Source organism: Amblyomma americanum, chromosome 1 (assembly GCF_052857255.1).
Source record: "Amblyomma americanum isolate KBUSLIRL-KWMA chromosome 1, ASM5285725v1, whole genome shotgun sequence".
Classification (NCBI taxonomy): Eukaryota; Metazoa; Arthropoda; class Arachnida; order Ixodida; family Ixodidae; genus Amblyomma; species Amblyomma americanum.
Genome location: NC_135497.1, coordinates 243,788,493 through 243,801,724, shown reverse-complemented (window position 1 = coordinate 243,801,724; position 13,232 = coordinate 243,788,493). Strand labels below are relative to the sequence as shown.

The following is a 13,232-nucleotide window of genomic DNA, read 5'->3' as shown; positions in this document are numbered from 1 at the left end:
AGCACATCATACTGATTATGACTAAAGGACTGGGAAAATGCACACACAATTAAAGATGTTAAAGAACGAGACTCACTTGCAAGCAAAAGTAAGCGCTCCCCTTCTACTTGTTCAGCAGAGCCAAGAAATTCCGTTGTCAGGCGACAAACCTCCAAGGCTCGGCTTGCTTGAGCTATCACCACTTCCTGGGCTTCTGCTTCTTTGTACAGAGCCTGCGATGCAACATCAATTCTGAGCTTGAACACCATTGTCCTTTCATACGCTGACGATAATACAAGAGTGTGCCCTGAGCAATATTTTTTTCTGATCTGTTTCTGCACACATACAGAGAAACCAGAGAGAAAAAAAATGGTGGGGTTTTAATTCAGTTAAACAGAGTAGACGTGCGAAAGCATGTGTTTAGCGTGATTGGCTCATGGTTTTGTTTTGCTGGGTCGTCGGCACGTCTCGCGATGATATTAGTTCGACAGTAGTGTCAGTTGATGAAGATGATGAAGATGTTGATGTGCAAAGCACAGTGCAAGAGTGTGTTGCAGTTTAACACGAGAGTGTGTTGCAGTTTAACACGAGGTGTGACTGACTGCAGCAATAGCATAGTGCTCTCGTGCAAAGGCCAGCAAAGCTTATCTGTTCGCGCCACCGTGGGTTCGAATCACAGATGCGGCAGTATTTATATATTCAAGGTGAATATGAAAGCTTCAGCGATGAATCCGCTTTTGCAGCTTTGGTCGTGAAGTAGAGCTTATGCTCTAAAGTCGAGGCTGAAATAACCAACATAGGCTCTTGCTCTGAGAACAGCTTAACAACCATGACCACTGCAGTGCTTAAACACAGGCCTCTGATAACGCCTTGCTTGGGCTTGAATAGAGGGCATGCTAACACGCAACCACGTATATATAGCTATTCAATACTTATTAAAATCATAGTCATAATAAAATATTAAGCAATAGCTAAAGAAACCTGACACCTCTGATTTCAGGCAGAACTTAAGCTTGGTGAAGCATGTTTTGTAAGTCCAAAGCACCAATCTTCACCTTCTTTGCTTCCTATAAAGCCTTCACACAGTGAATTTCGGGAATGCCTTAGTTACATATAGGGGTTGGACTTTTCCGTTCATCTGAAAAAAGAAACGATCCGATGTCACCGAAATAAGTTTTCAAGATTGAGTTTTAAACAAGAAAAGTCAGTATTTTTGGCATGAAAGGCATAGCTAGCTGGCTGTTGAGTACGAGGTACACTCAAAGTTGAAAATTAACTAAGTAGGGAAGCCAAGATGCAACGCAACAGTGAGTGCGTTGGATAAGCAGCACAACTGTGCAATTTGAGGCAATGCTACACTATGTCACATGCCTCTGCAGACTGGGAAGCACCCCCTCCTCAGTGCCTCCTAGCTAAGCATTGTTTGTTCACTATCATCACCTGCTTAGTTGGTTAAGTAGTTTTATAAACTGCTTGTAGGACAATGACATGAAACCATGCATGGGCATCATGGAAAAGCATGACGTTGTAGCTACCGCAACGATTCAGCAGCAGTTCCACCACTGCTATCAACACACAGACCACATGATGCACCGACCTCTCACTCAACCCAGCGATAACACGTCAACCGAGTTCTTAGAAGTAAACTCCCACTTGCGTTTTTGTATGCTGGCTATGTCATTTCACTTTCATTACTTTATAATGATGACAGCAATTCCTTCTACAAGCACCGCTCCTAGTGCCACCATTTGTATATTACTTACTGGTTAATAAAACTGTTCATTATTGCAAAAATGCAGAGACAGACGCTAAGCGACTTTGACCCCACAGGATTGCCACGATAAATCACCGAAAAAAGTCAGTTATTCATTCACTGAAAAAATGAAAACAAGCATTCTGAAATAAAGACAGAAAAAAGTTTATGGCTTATGGGGTTTAACGTCCCAAAACAATTCAGGCTATGAGGGACGCTGTAGTGAAGGGCTCCGGTAATTTCGACCACCTGGGGTTCTTTATTGTGCACTTGCATCGCAAAGTACACGGGACTCTACCATTTCACCTCCATTGAAATGCGACCGGCACGGTTGGGCTCGAACGTGCATCTTTCGAGTCAGCAGCTAAGCGTCATAACCATTGAATCACCGTGGCGGCATGCAGTCATTCTGGCCTTTGAAGCAAGCTAGCTTAAGCTTCTTAATGAATTAGAACTACATACTGGCTATTGTATTGCAGTTATGCCTCACGTGACCTAAACCACCTTTGACATCACAGGCATCACCTGGTTGATGACACCAAAACCAAAACAGCGCCAAGAAGATATTCAAATATAAACTTTTTAGCAGTTTCTTAAAATTTGGTGCCTATATTCCTATAAGATGCAAAATGTAGTGAATGTAAGGAAGAGAACACAAGGAATTGGACAATTTCCAAAGACGCGAAAATTGTTTCTTTGTGCTTGGAAATAAAACAGCCAGGACGTTCACGACATTTACACAGATTTCTTTCCGTTGCTTACAAGGTGTTTGCTAAGGTAAGAGATAATACAAATCGACCAACTGAAGGGTTAACTCAGTCAAGCAAAAGAACAGGCAGGTTTCTAAAAAAGGTACTCAGCGTTAGACTGTATTCATACTATCAATCAGGTGACAGAGAAAGGTGCAGAATATAACCATCCTATTTATACATTTCATAAATTACGAAACAGAATTTGATTCAGTAGAAACATCAGCAGTCATATAGGCAATGTGTAACTCTACTAAGCATAGACAGCTGAGCTGGTTCGTGGTTTGCAACACTGCACTCATCTTTCCAGCACACACAAAACACACGAACAGTCCAACGTCTTTACAGTGCTGGCTACTCACCAACACTAGTGAGTAGCGTTTTAGAGACTCTTCTCCAGAAATTGAAAGTGCAAGGCAAAGACGCAGGCAAGCTAGAACAGGCCAAACGACCTCCCTTGGCCGTCATCCCGTATCTTCACAAGCTGTCTCACAATTTAAAGAAGGTTGCAAAAAGAAACAACGTAAACCTTGTCTTCTCAGCCCCGTGCAAATTGTCACGAGTGTGTACACTGCTGACAAAGCAAAAGAAAAAGGTTTGCCCTATTAGACATGTAGAACCACTCACACATTGTGCTACATGTGTCATTTACGAGATTCCCTTGAAGTGTAGATGCGTGTATATTAGGCAAACCGGCAGGTGTCTCAACGAGATATTGTTTGAACACCGCCGGAGGGTCCGTAACAAAAGCGGCGGGCACCTGGACGACCATTGCAAGTCTTGCAAAGGGTGCGAACCATGTTACACGCGCACGGTTGTCAGAGCACGGGCGCGGACAGAAATTGAAAGGGTCATCATTGAGGCAAGGATGATAGCCAAAGCTGGAGACAAGTGCGTCAGCACGCCTTCAATTTTACTTACAGACAAGGAGTCCAGTTTTCTAGGCCCACTATAAACACGTTTTTTTTTTTTTAATCACGTCTGCTTTTAATTCTTGTTCTAGAGAACTTTCAACTTTTTTGACTCAGTTTGACTGTGAACGGTTGACTCAGCTTTTGCGTTGCGTTTTGTATTGTGTTGTTATGCGTTTGGCCCCGACCCTGCTTTTAGCTTTGACTTTTACTTAGTGTTCGGTGACTATTTTGTTATTTTCGTTTTCGTTTTGCCTCGTGCCGCATTGGCGGCAAAGGTCGCTGACTGACCATTTTCCATGCGTGCACCTTACGGTTCGTCGTGGTCCTCTCGGTTTTATCGGTACTTGGCTGACTTTGCGTTACCTAGATATGTATCACATTGATATTGTGTACTTCGTTTTTTTTTTGTATTAAATAGTTGAACGCGTTTGCTATTTTCTTGGTCACGTGGGTGTTGGACTGTGTTATATAAGCTGCTCATCTTTCTTGAATAAATGTGTTGGTAGTCAGCGCCCTGTCCTGTCCTGTCCACTTCTGTTCGTCCTTGTTTTTTTCGCGCTGCATTCTTTTACCATGTTCACTGACCAACAAGCCCAAACAGCCGCTTTAGTTCATCAGAGTTAAAGGGTCCCTGAAAAGGGTGTTTGAGGTTGTCTATAAATGCTTGCATTATGTAGAGTACAGGCCAATGAGAGTTCATGCTGCCCGCATACAAGACCTCAAAAGCAAGCCGTTAATTTACAAAACAATTTTTAAAGCTCCCGCTTCAACGCCTAGCGGCAACCTGCGGTGCTGTGCTTTTGCCTGAATCCGAGCTCATTACGTCAGCATCCGCGCTCGTTACACCATGTAGCGCTTGTTACGTCAGCAGCGGAATGCTAGCATTGGTTCACACAAGTCGGCAACTGGCGGAGGGGGCGAGTGCGAGGAGCGCCGTCATTTCAGCATGCAAAAAGTGACGAGAGGAGAGGGAAAGGCGCGAAGACGCCAAAATTCAAATTTTGACTCCAGATAACTCAACTTCCACAAAACGCACCTAAGAAATTGTTGCTGGAGTATATTAGTGAACCGGCGTCCTTTAGCATCCTAGCACATCGCATCTTTTGTGCCCCCTTTCACAGCCCCTTTAATCGAATGTGTGGAAAACATCATTTATTTGATAATGTATCTAGTATATGCAGTAGAACTACACAATTCACTTATTTAAATTGTTTTCCGTTCTCATAATAACCACAATGTGGCTGATAGTACAACTAATAGAATGAAAATGTTTTTCTTCCCCATCCACTCATCAGATAATTTAATTTACAGATTTACACAATGTTGCAGGCCGTGAGTCATAGGGAACAAGATTTTAAATAAAGAGGAGAAATGGGGAGACTAGAACAGCACAGCAATTTTCACAGGTCTCAGTCCATCCCACCCACATCAGGCAGTGAGCAAACATGCGCAAAGAATGTGGGAGATTGTTTCCCATAGTTGCCCATAGCTTAGTCCACAATTAGACACAAGGAACCCACCGAGGGCCCCTCAGTTTGTCCCTCACTTTGTAAAGGGAAGCAAGGATGCTGAGAACCACAGCGGTGGCTGGTTGTCTCAGCATCGACCTGAGGAGGGAGGAGCTGTGTTGGATCCCCACTGCCACCACGCACCCACCAATTTTTCGCTACAGTGGCTGCTCCAGGAAAGCATAATGGCAGCGATAAAGCAGGCATAAAAAAAGGAAGGAGACTTCTTGTACAGTCATTTCGAACGGTGCACCAGGGAGTCCACTTGCATTATTTACCAATTACCAAGGGCATGAAACCTGTCCATATGGTGAGTGCCCATTCCTATGGATTGTGTTTACCTAGTCATGTCTTTAAATTTAATTTTATTTTACTTTAATTTATTTGTGAATACTCAATCCCACAAAGGATTTTATCAGGGTGGGTTGCATGAATACAAAAAAGAAAATTACAAGTACAAGTGTCGAAAGTTCAGGCAAAAAGCTCAGATGTAGAAGTCACAATAAAGAACCGCTCATTGGCAATAAACAGAGAAAATAATACCTAGCACAGGTGTCAAAAGTTCAGTGAAAAAAAAGCTCACACATAAAAGTAACAATAATAATCAACTGCTCATCGGCAGTAAACAGAGAAAGTAATATATGTAGTGCAACTATTACAACCAGTCAGTAACAAAAATACTTAAACCTGATGAGCAAGTACAACGAAATGCAACCACAAAGCAGAAATTAGGGAAAACTTAAACTTCTAGTAAATGATGCCACAGATTTCCGTAAAATTTTGTCACTGGTAAGGCGATTCCAGTCCGTTACTGTTCTTGGGAAAAAAGAATATTTGAAGCAATTGTTACAAGGGCAATTGTTGTGAGATTGTGTTGCTGCCTAGTGTTGTAACCTGATGAGAAAGATATTTCACCAAGATTCATATTGAAATGACCGTTTACAAGTTGGTACAAAAATTTGAGACGACAGACGCGATTCCTTTTGGTTAATGGTATCAAACCAGCCTTATGAAACATGTTAGTCACTGATGCACGTCCATAGCTATTGTAAACAAAACGGACCACTCTTTTTTGCATTTTATCAATTTTATCAACATTTGTTTTTGTGAACAGATCCCACAGTACGACCGCATAACCTAGTACAGGGAGGCCAATTGATTTGTAAGCTAGAAGCTGAACTTCGGGGGTGGAGAGCTTCAGTGCATGCCTCAAACAGAAAAGTTTGTGGTTTGCATTGCTTGAGACCTGATTTATGTGCCTGGTCCAGTCAAGAATGTTAGTGATCCATAAACCCAGATATTTGTAGCGTTCAACCTCAGAAAGAATGTTGTAAAGGAAGAATAATGAAATATGAGCGGACTTTTTTTGCGTGTCATCCTCATGAAGATGGTTTTTTGAAAGTTGATTGGCATTTGCCAGGCGTCACACCATGCGGTAAGTTTTTGAAAAGCATCTTTAGTATCAGCTGGTCTGTCTTATTTTTAATTTATGAACACACAGTCGTCGGCATATGCTGCATCAGGCCCGCCAGTCAGCGGCGATTGTTACAAATGCAAAACAGAGCGCACCGTTCGAGCGCTCTAGACAAGTGTGTGGACTGTACACCACTTTTTTTTATGCAATGTGCTACATAGGACTGTGCGACCTTATTGAGACATTCAAGGCAGCACACTAGTTGCTAACTCGTCATGCTCAAAACGTGGTTCAGGATACCTTTAAGGCACCAGACTTATTTCTAGGCAGCAATATTAACTACAGCCTACAGTACCTACACGTGACAAATAACATCAGTTGTGTAATAACTAGCGGCCAGTTCCACTCTCTTAATTACCTTGATCTGGAGCTGGATGTCCATCTGGTTGCTGGTCTGGGCTGCAGGTGTGAACTGCGTGTGACCTGGTGTGGCAGACTGCTCCAACTGCCGCAGCGGAGTGCACACTTTGCGCCTGTAAACACTCTGTGTGTGTACCAGCGGCTGACCATCCTCTGGAGAGGCAGCTGCCCTACGAGGCTTGGGTGGAGGAACAGCCCTGCAATGTAAATTAAACATGGCAGGCTACCTAGCACTGTGGACCAGCCAGTTACCAGTGTTTTCACTTAGCAAGCAACAGTGAAGCCAAGTGGTAAGAAATTAACTAAAAAGGCAGAAAACAAAAAAGTATGATTGTGCAGCAATGGCTCACTCCTTTTATGTAAACATCAGTGGAGTACAACTAACATGACCCACTCAATTTCCGTGCCGCTGTCTCTCTTTCATCAGTGTTGTGTTGTGTTGGGTTTTATGCCACATAGGCAACTAATGCTCATCATGAGCATCAAGCTGAGCTCATGAGCTCTGCTTTGTCCGTCTGTTCAATGACAAAAGTGGAAACAGCGCACCAACAAATTTCAAGCGTTTCGACTGTCTGTAATAGTGACCGACGAATGAACAGGTGATGCAGCAAATAGTGGCACAGCTTCCTCTGGCATCTGGTCATCTGTGACAATATGACAGCTGCACACATGGTCTGCCCATCTTTGAAAATATTGTTGGGCTGGGGCCCGTGCATAGAGGGCTGTGTACGGCTTTTGATTCTGTACTGTAATGTGAAGTGCACTTTGGGCGCTCTAGCAGCGATAGCTGAAGAAACAAGGCCATGGTGTTGGCTGAGAAAAAAAATTAGAGTGCTTATTTACATAACTTTTGTATCTGCTATAGTTTCACTTTCCTCATGCAAGGAAAATTACACACAATACTGACTTATTTTTACTGCTGCCTGGAGCGTCTCTGAAATGAAAGGATCCCAGTGCTAAGTGCTAAAATCTTTCCAGTGGTTTATTAATAAGCCACTACTTTTTTGTTCACCAGGAATTAGAGACAGCTGATTTGAAGACAGTTTAATCAGCATCAATAGCTGTGCTATATCCAAGTAACTATGGACGTGTACACCTGGCCATGCTGATCGAAGCAAAAGAAGTTAAAACAGAAAAAAAAATGCTTACTGACATTTTTATGAAGTGAAAATCTAGCAGCAGGCTGTACTATAGTGCCATTCTTAGTGCAGCATTGTAATGCCTGCCACATGGCTCATTTGCATGAGAGCGTTCACCTACTAAAGTACACAGCACCGCTTGCTTCAGTTGTTTCAGATATCAGCGAGCACGCACCGTCGGATCTACCTGAAGGCGCTCCACATATGCTAGCTTTTATGTTACCGCTCACAAGTGGACATTAGGAGCCTAATAAGAACCTCTGGAGAAGGACCTTCATTCCAGTGCTCGACCGGCAACAGTATATTCCAAGAGCCTCTGACTGCCTGCCTTCGCCCTTCAAAAACATCTCTATGCTACATCGAATTCGAATAATTGAATCAAATATTCGAAAGCCTTTTTTCTCCATATTCATATTCGATTCGAATTTGAAAATTTTAATATTTGCACAGCCCTAATACTAAGCAATAAACAGGAAATTTTGCTTTTCGTCTCCATAGAAACACTGCCAGTGTGGAATCATTCTGATAAAAAAAAATTCATTGCTACGGCTTCGAGGACTTTTAATATTTAGACATCGAGGGCCAATCATTGCTCGAAAAGCCAAGCATGCGAACCCGCCTATCTTCTTTTTGTATTTGCAAAACGAATTTTTTAAAAGTGTTAAGGCGATTTCAGTGCCCTTGCCGGCCACTTCTTTAGGTGTTGAGTGAGCAGTTGAGTGAGCACTTTACCTCTTGAACTGCTGCGGGAATGAGCCCGAGCTTGAAGTCGTGGGCCTGGGCAGGGCTCAGGCTTTGAGGCTAGGGCTCGGACCTCAGAAAGCAGCCCGTGAAGTGCTTTAGTTCACATCTCCAACCTCGTACTCTTTTCTGCTACAAAAAATTCTTGCAGGGTGGCACTTCGGAAATGCCAGAGCAGGACAAAAGGGGTTTATGGACCCCTTTGAAAAAAACCTGAAGTACCTTACTAAAAAAAAAGAAAAGAAAATATAACCTCTGTAGAAAAGAGCCACTAGCACCCTAGGCCTTCTTCGATAGCATTCTGAAACTTCAAACCCCTTGGCTACTATAGTGTTGCACGAAGTTTGTCACTTTGTAGTTTGTCAGCAACAGTGCTGTTAGGCACAGAGAGCAAACAACATGGTTAATGATTATGAATCTGTTGTGACAAAGCACTATTTCAAGCTCTCCATGTTACGCTGCAGCACATCACCTTGTGCTACAATCCCCAGACTGCAGCGAAAACATACTAATAAACTCAAGTGAGTCACTTGGCAATGGCACTTAAATGCATATTACTTACACAGGAACGTCATTCCACTCCATCGGTGGCAGCTCTGGGTAAAGACGGTTTCTCAATACTTCCTTCTTCAGGGCACCTTCAATATGCTCAGTGTCAGAAGAAACAGATTTTGTGTCTGCTTCACGATGGCTTCTTTCTTCTGTACACTCTATTCTGTCCTCAGTCAACACAGCCTTTTCTCTGGCTATTTCTTCCTCTAGTGCCTTCATGTGTGCATACTGCTGGTCATACGTAGCCAGATCAGAGGACTCATTGAACCTTTTTCCAATGGCACCTTCAGCCTCTCCTGATGTTTGCTCCCAACTTCTTCCCAAACCAGACTCATCCATATTTTCCTCATCTTCTGGTGCTGAGGTGAAGATTGATGCTTGCACTGCTGTGGGGCTCCCGCCTGAAGTTACTGGATCAGAGTCATCTTCAGAAGCACTGTCATTACCGAGACTTGACTTTCCTTCAAATTCCTCTGATGTGCTGGAGTGTGGGCTCCCCGCAAAGTCAGTCACAGGTGCATCGATTATCGAGACATGTGTCTGTGTGAAACCTTTGATGGTGTTGCTGCTATGTAATGAGCTCTGTCCATGACAAACCTCATGATTAACAGCTGACCGCAGTGTTACATTCTTGAAACTGTGATACTCCGGAGTCAGCTCCTTGTTCTGTGCCATACCTTCCAGTCTGGCACGTCTTTCAGCAACACCAAAATTTTGTTCTTGGTTCTCCACAGTGACTTTCTCACAATATATCTGCGCAACCGAGGATTTTGCTTCATTACCCACAGGCTTCTTCAAAGGCTTGCCCTGTTTTACCACCTGCACAAAGCAATTGTACATATACACAGTTTATAACTTAACTGAATTATATTCGGTGTTTCAGGCAAAACCTTGGCACAAATTATTGTAATGCAGTTAACTTTTTCTATAACACCTTTACGTCCAGTGGTGGATATCTCAAAATACACAACATGTACTGTAGAACCTCACTGACACATTTCTTTAAAAAGCTGAAAAACAAATGGTCTATCCGAGAAAATGTATGATTTAAATCGCCAAATTTTAGAAAATCTAGCCGTTGAATAATGTACAAAGGTATTTGCTGACAATTTCACTGCATAAAATGTAAGCATTTCTAGGCGCAAGGTAAGAACAGCTCCTTTTCTAGTGCTAGCAGAATTCAGTTCACACTAGCATTGTCCTTACTGAAGAATGGGGAAGAAACTTCGCAGCAGATGTGGCCCGTCGACAGCAATGGCATAAGTAGCCAGAATTTCTTCACTGTGTTTGGATGCTTCGCCCCCTTGCACCAATGCATTTGCAGTGTTTTTTGCTCTTCACGCTACATTTCACAGACTCGGCCCGCTCGCATGTAAGCGGATCGTTGTACTTTAAAACCTTATTGATGCGTTAAAAAAAAATAATCTCGAAAGTATAATCTCGAAAAATGTATGACCCAAACCACAAAATTTCAATTTTGAAAAAATTTAACTGCTTGACGAGGCACAATTTCACTTCGTAAAAATGTTGATCTGCATTTTTTGGCACAAGGTCTAAGCAGCTTCTTCTCTAGTGCTCTTCCAATCCAGGTCGCATTTGAGCTGTCTTAAGCACGGAACTTTTCAACGCAGCCAATCCGCCGACGGTAATAGCAAAAGTAGCCGAAATCTGATGTCAAATTTTATGGCGCAAGGGCAGTTATGGCCAAAGAGCACCATGGCACAAGGTATCTTCGTCTACACAAGGTGGGATCAAAGACCCATTTGCCAAGCATTTCACCCCAGGTAAGCCAAGCACCAGGCCGCGGAAAAGCTTGTACCCCCTGCCCCACCGTTGAGTACCTGGCGGCACTGGGCATTGACCTCACACCTCTCGCATAAAGTAGCCGAAAACTCTAACTCGTCGTTTTCAATTGCTTCGCCCCATTGCACTTGCACAAAGAGGAAAAGCTGCTGCAACGGCCGACTGCCGCAGTTTTCTTGCTTTTCATGCTGCGTTTCCCAGATGCAGCCCACTTGAATACAAGCGCATCATTGTAGTTCTCAGATGTTTCGTCACTTGCCCTTAGTCATCATGAAGAAGTCGCTGCATGTTCCCTCTCTATGTCGTGCCCCCACAGGAATGGCCCACTCGTAAGAAAGTGCATCTTTGTAGTTCTAACATGCCTCACCACTTGCATTTAGGCACAGCAGAGAAGCCACCACAGTGGTTGACTAATGTTGCGCCCTAACTCATGTCACGTGCCCCCAGGTTCGGCCCACTTGTATGTTTGCACATGTGCCATTAGTCGCTAAACACATTATATGACCAAAATTTGTCGAAATTTTAAACGTAGGAGCTGGAAATAATGTTATCTGGTAAAGTGTTAAGGAGAAACACTGGTCTTGACGTGGTAAAAAGACGCGAAAATTTTTATGTTGCAAAAAAGGCATATTCGTGTTCTATACACTAAAGTACCTGCCTAAAAAGATTTCAGGCCCAATTCGACCTCTAAGTACTAAAAAATTATATATTTCACCCCTACATAGAGAGGCAATGGCGATTAACGAGCAAAATATGGCAGAACTTCGTGCCCATCACTTCCCATGACCGCGTCCCCGACGGCCACCATCTTGGTTTTGTTTGAAAACTATACTGAGTACAGGATGGACTTTGGAATTATTTTACTTATAGAATTCATTATTATAATAAACAATGTCATGCTTAAAATACATCCCTGAGGATGCTACACAATAAAGAAAATCTGCATTTTACTCACTGGATAGGAGCGCTCTGCTGCTGCCTTGGACAGCTTCATTTGCTGCTCAAACAAAGCCTTACGCTGCGCCACCGTCAACTTCTCCGGAGCTGCACATGGCTGCTCTTCTTCTTCCGCAACTACTGCAGCTTCAAAAAGAGCCCTTCGCTGTTGCAGCGACAGTTCACTAGGGTCCCGTCCATGCAGCTCAGCACGCTGCCTTTGAGGAACACCACCTGCATGGACACCATAGATGTGGACCACTTGAAGACAAATTAGCTTGTTTTTTGGTGGCTATGGTGCTTTTATTTGAAATGAGTGTTAAGACTTGTCACAATACCAGTTTCACCGAACACAAGGGATGGTAAAATCTAACAGCTTGCTTCCTTCTCTACAAAAGTAGCACATCTTGCATCCTAGCAGTAATTCTCAGTCAGGGCATTTGAAAATTAGGCACTTAGTTATCACACAGGCTACATACATACCAGGTGATTCTTTAAATAAGGCAGAAGTTACTTGTTAGCATCCACCCAAGCGCAACCATGCGGAAACAAAGGAAGGCTATACAGCATCCACAGGAGCTTCGAAGTTAAAAAAAAAATTCTTCGTGGCCTGGGGTGGACACCGAACCAGGACGAATTTTTCTTTAAAGGGGCTCTCAAACACCTTCTGAGGAGAGCACATCAACTTGCTCAATCACTGCATTGTGTTGTCATGAACACCTGAGCAAAGTGATACGTACACTTCTACATGCAGCAGAAAACCCACAATCATGCGCGAAAGTTGGCGAGCCTTTTCTGGCCACTTTTCATGCTCGCATCTGCGTATACCAGTTTAGAGATGGCTATTGGTTAGATTCTTTCAGATGTAGGCAGATACCATGGCCGCAGCCAGTAAGCCACATAGCTTTGGTGGGTCAGGAAGCTCCACCTCCAGAGGTGGGGCCGGCGGAGGGGCTCCGACTTCCAAGCGTGCAAAACGTGACAAGAGGAGAGATAAAGGCACAAAGACGCTGAAATTCAAATTTTGACTACAGATAGCTCAGCTTCAACAAAGCGCATTAAAGAAATTCTTGCTAGCCAATATTAATGAAGCTGTGTTTTTTTATCATCCCAGGCATACCGCAACCTTATTAGAGCCCCTTTCAGAGCCCCTATAAAGGGCAACTACGGCTGAAACTTTCACCATATCTTCTCCGCAGGTTTCTGGTCCTTTGTGTCAAATTTCGCAGTGGAGCTGTGCATTTTTGCTGCAAAAACAAATTTTAAAATTTCCCATTTCATGCCCTCAATCGGGGAGATTTGAACAGGCAACCTTGCATGTGTG

General features: G+C 43.3%; 1 protein-coding gene across 2 annotated transcripts in view; it reads right to left on the bottom strand.

The window, feature by feature from the left end:
* Positions 1 to 13,232, bottom strand: part of LOC144114855 (uncharacterized) — a 96,770-nt gene that overhangs the window by 41,528 nt on the left and 42,010 nt on the right. For both annotated transcript variants that reach the window (XM_077648855.1, XM_077648856.1), the window contains 4 exons: positions 11,928 to 12,142; positions 9,180 to 9,988; positions 6,736 to 6,934; positions 77 to 212 (listed from right to left, as the gene is read on the bottom strand). In XM_077648855.1, the coding sequence (XP_077504981.1) occupies positions 77 to 212; positions 6,736 to 6,934; positions 9,180 to 9,988; positions 11,928 to 12,142 (1,359 nt within the window). The remainder of the gene's footprint in view (positions 1 to 76; positions 213 to 6,735; positions 6,935 to 9,179; positions 9,989 to 11,927; positions 12,143 to 13,232) is intronic.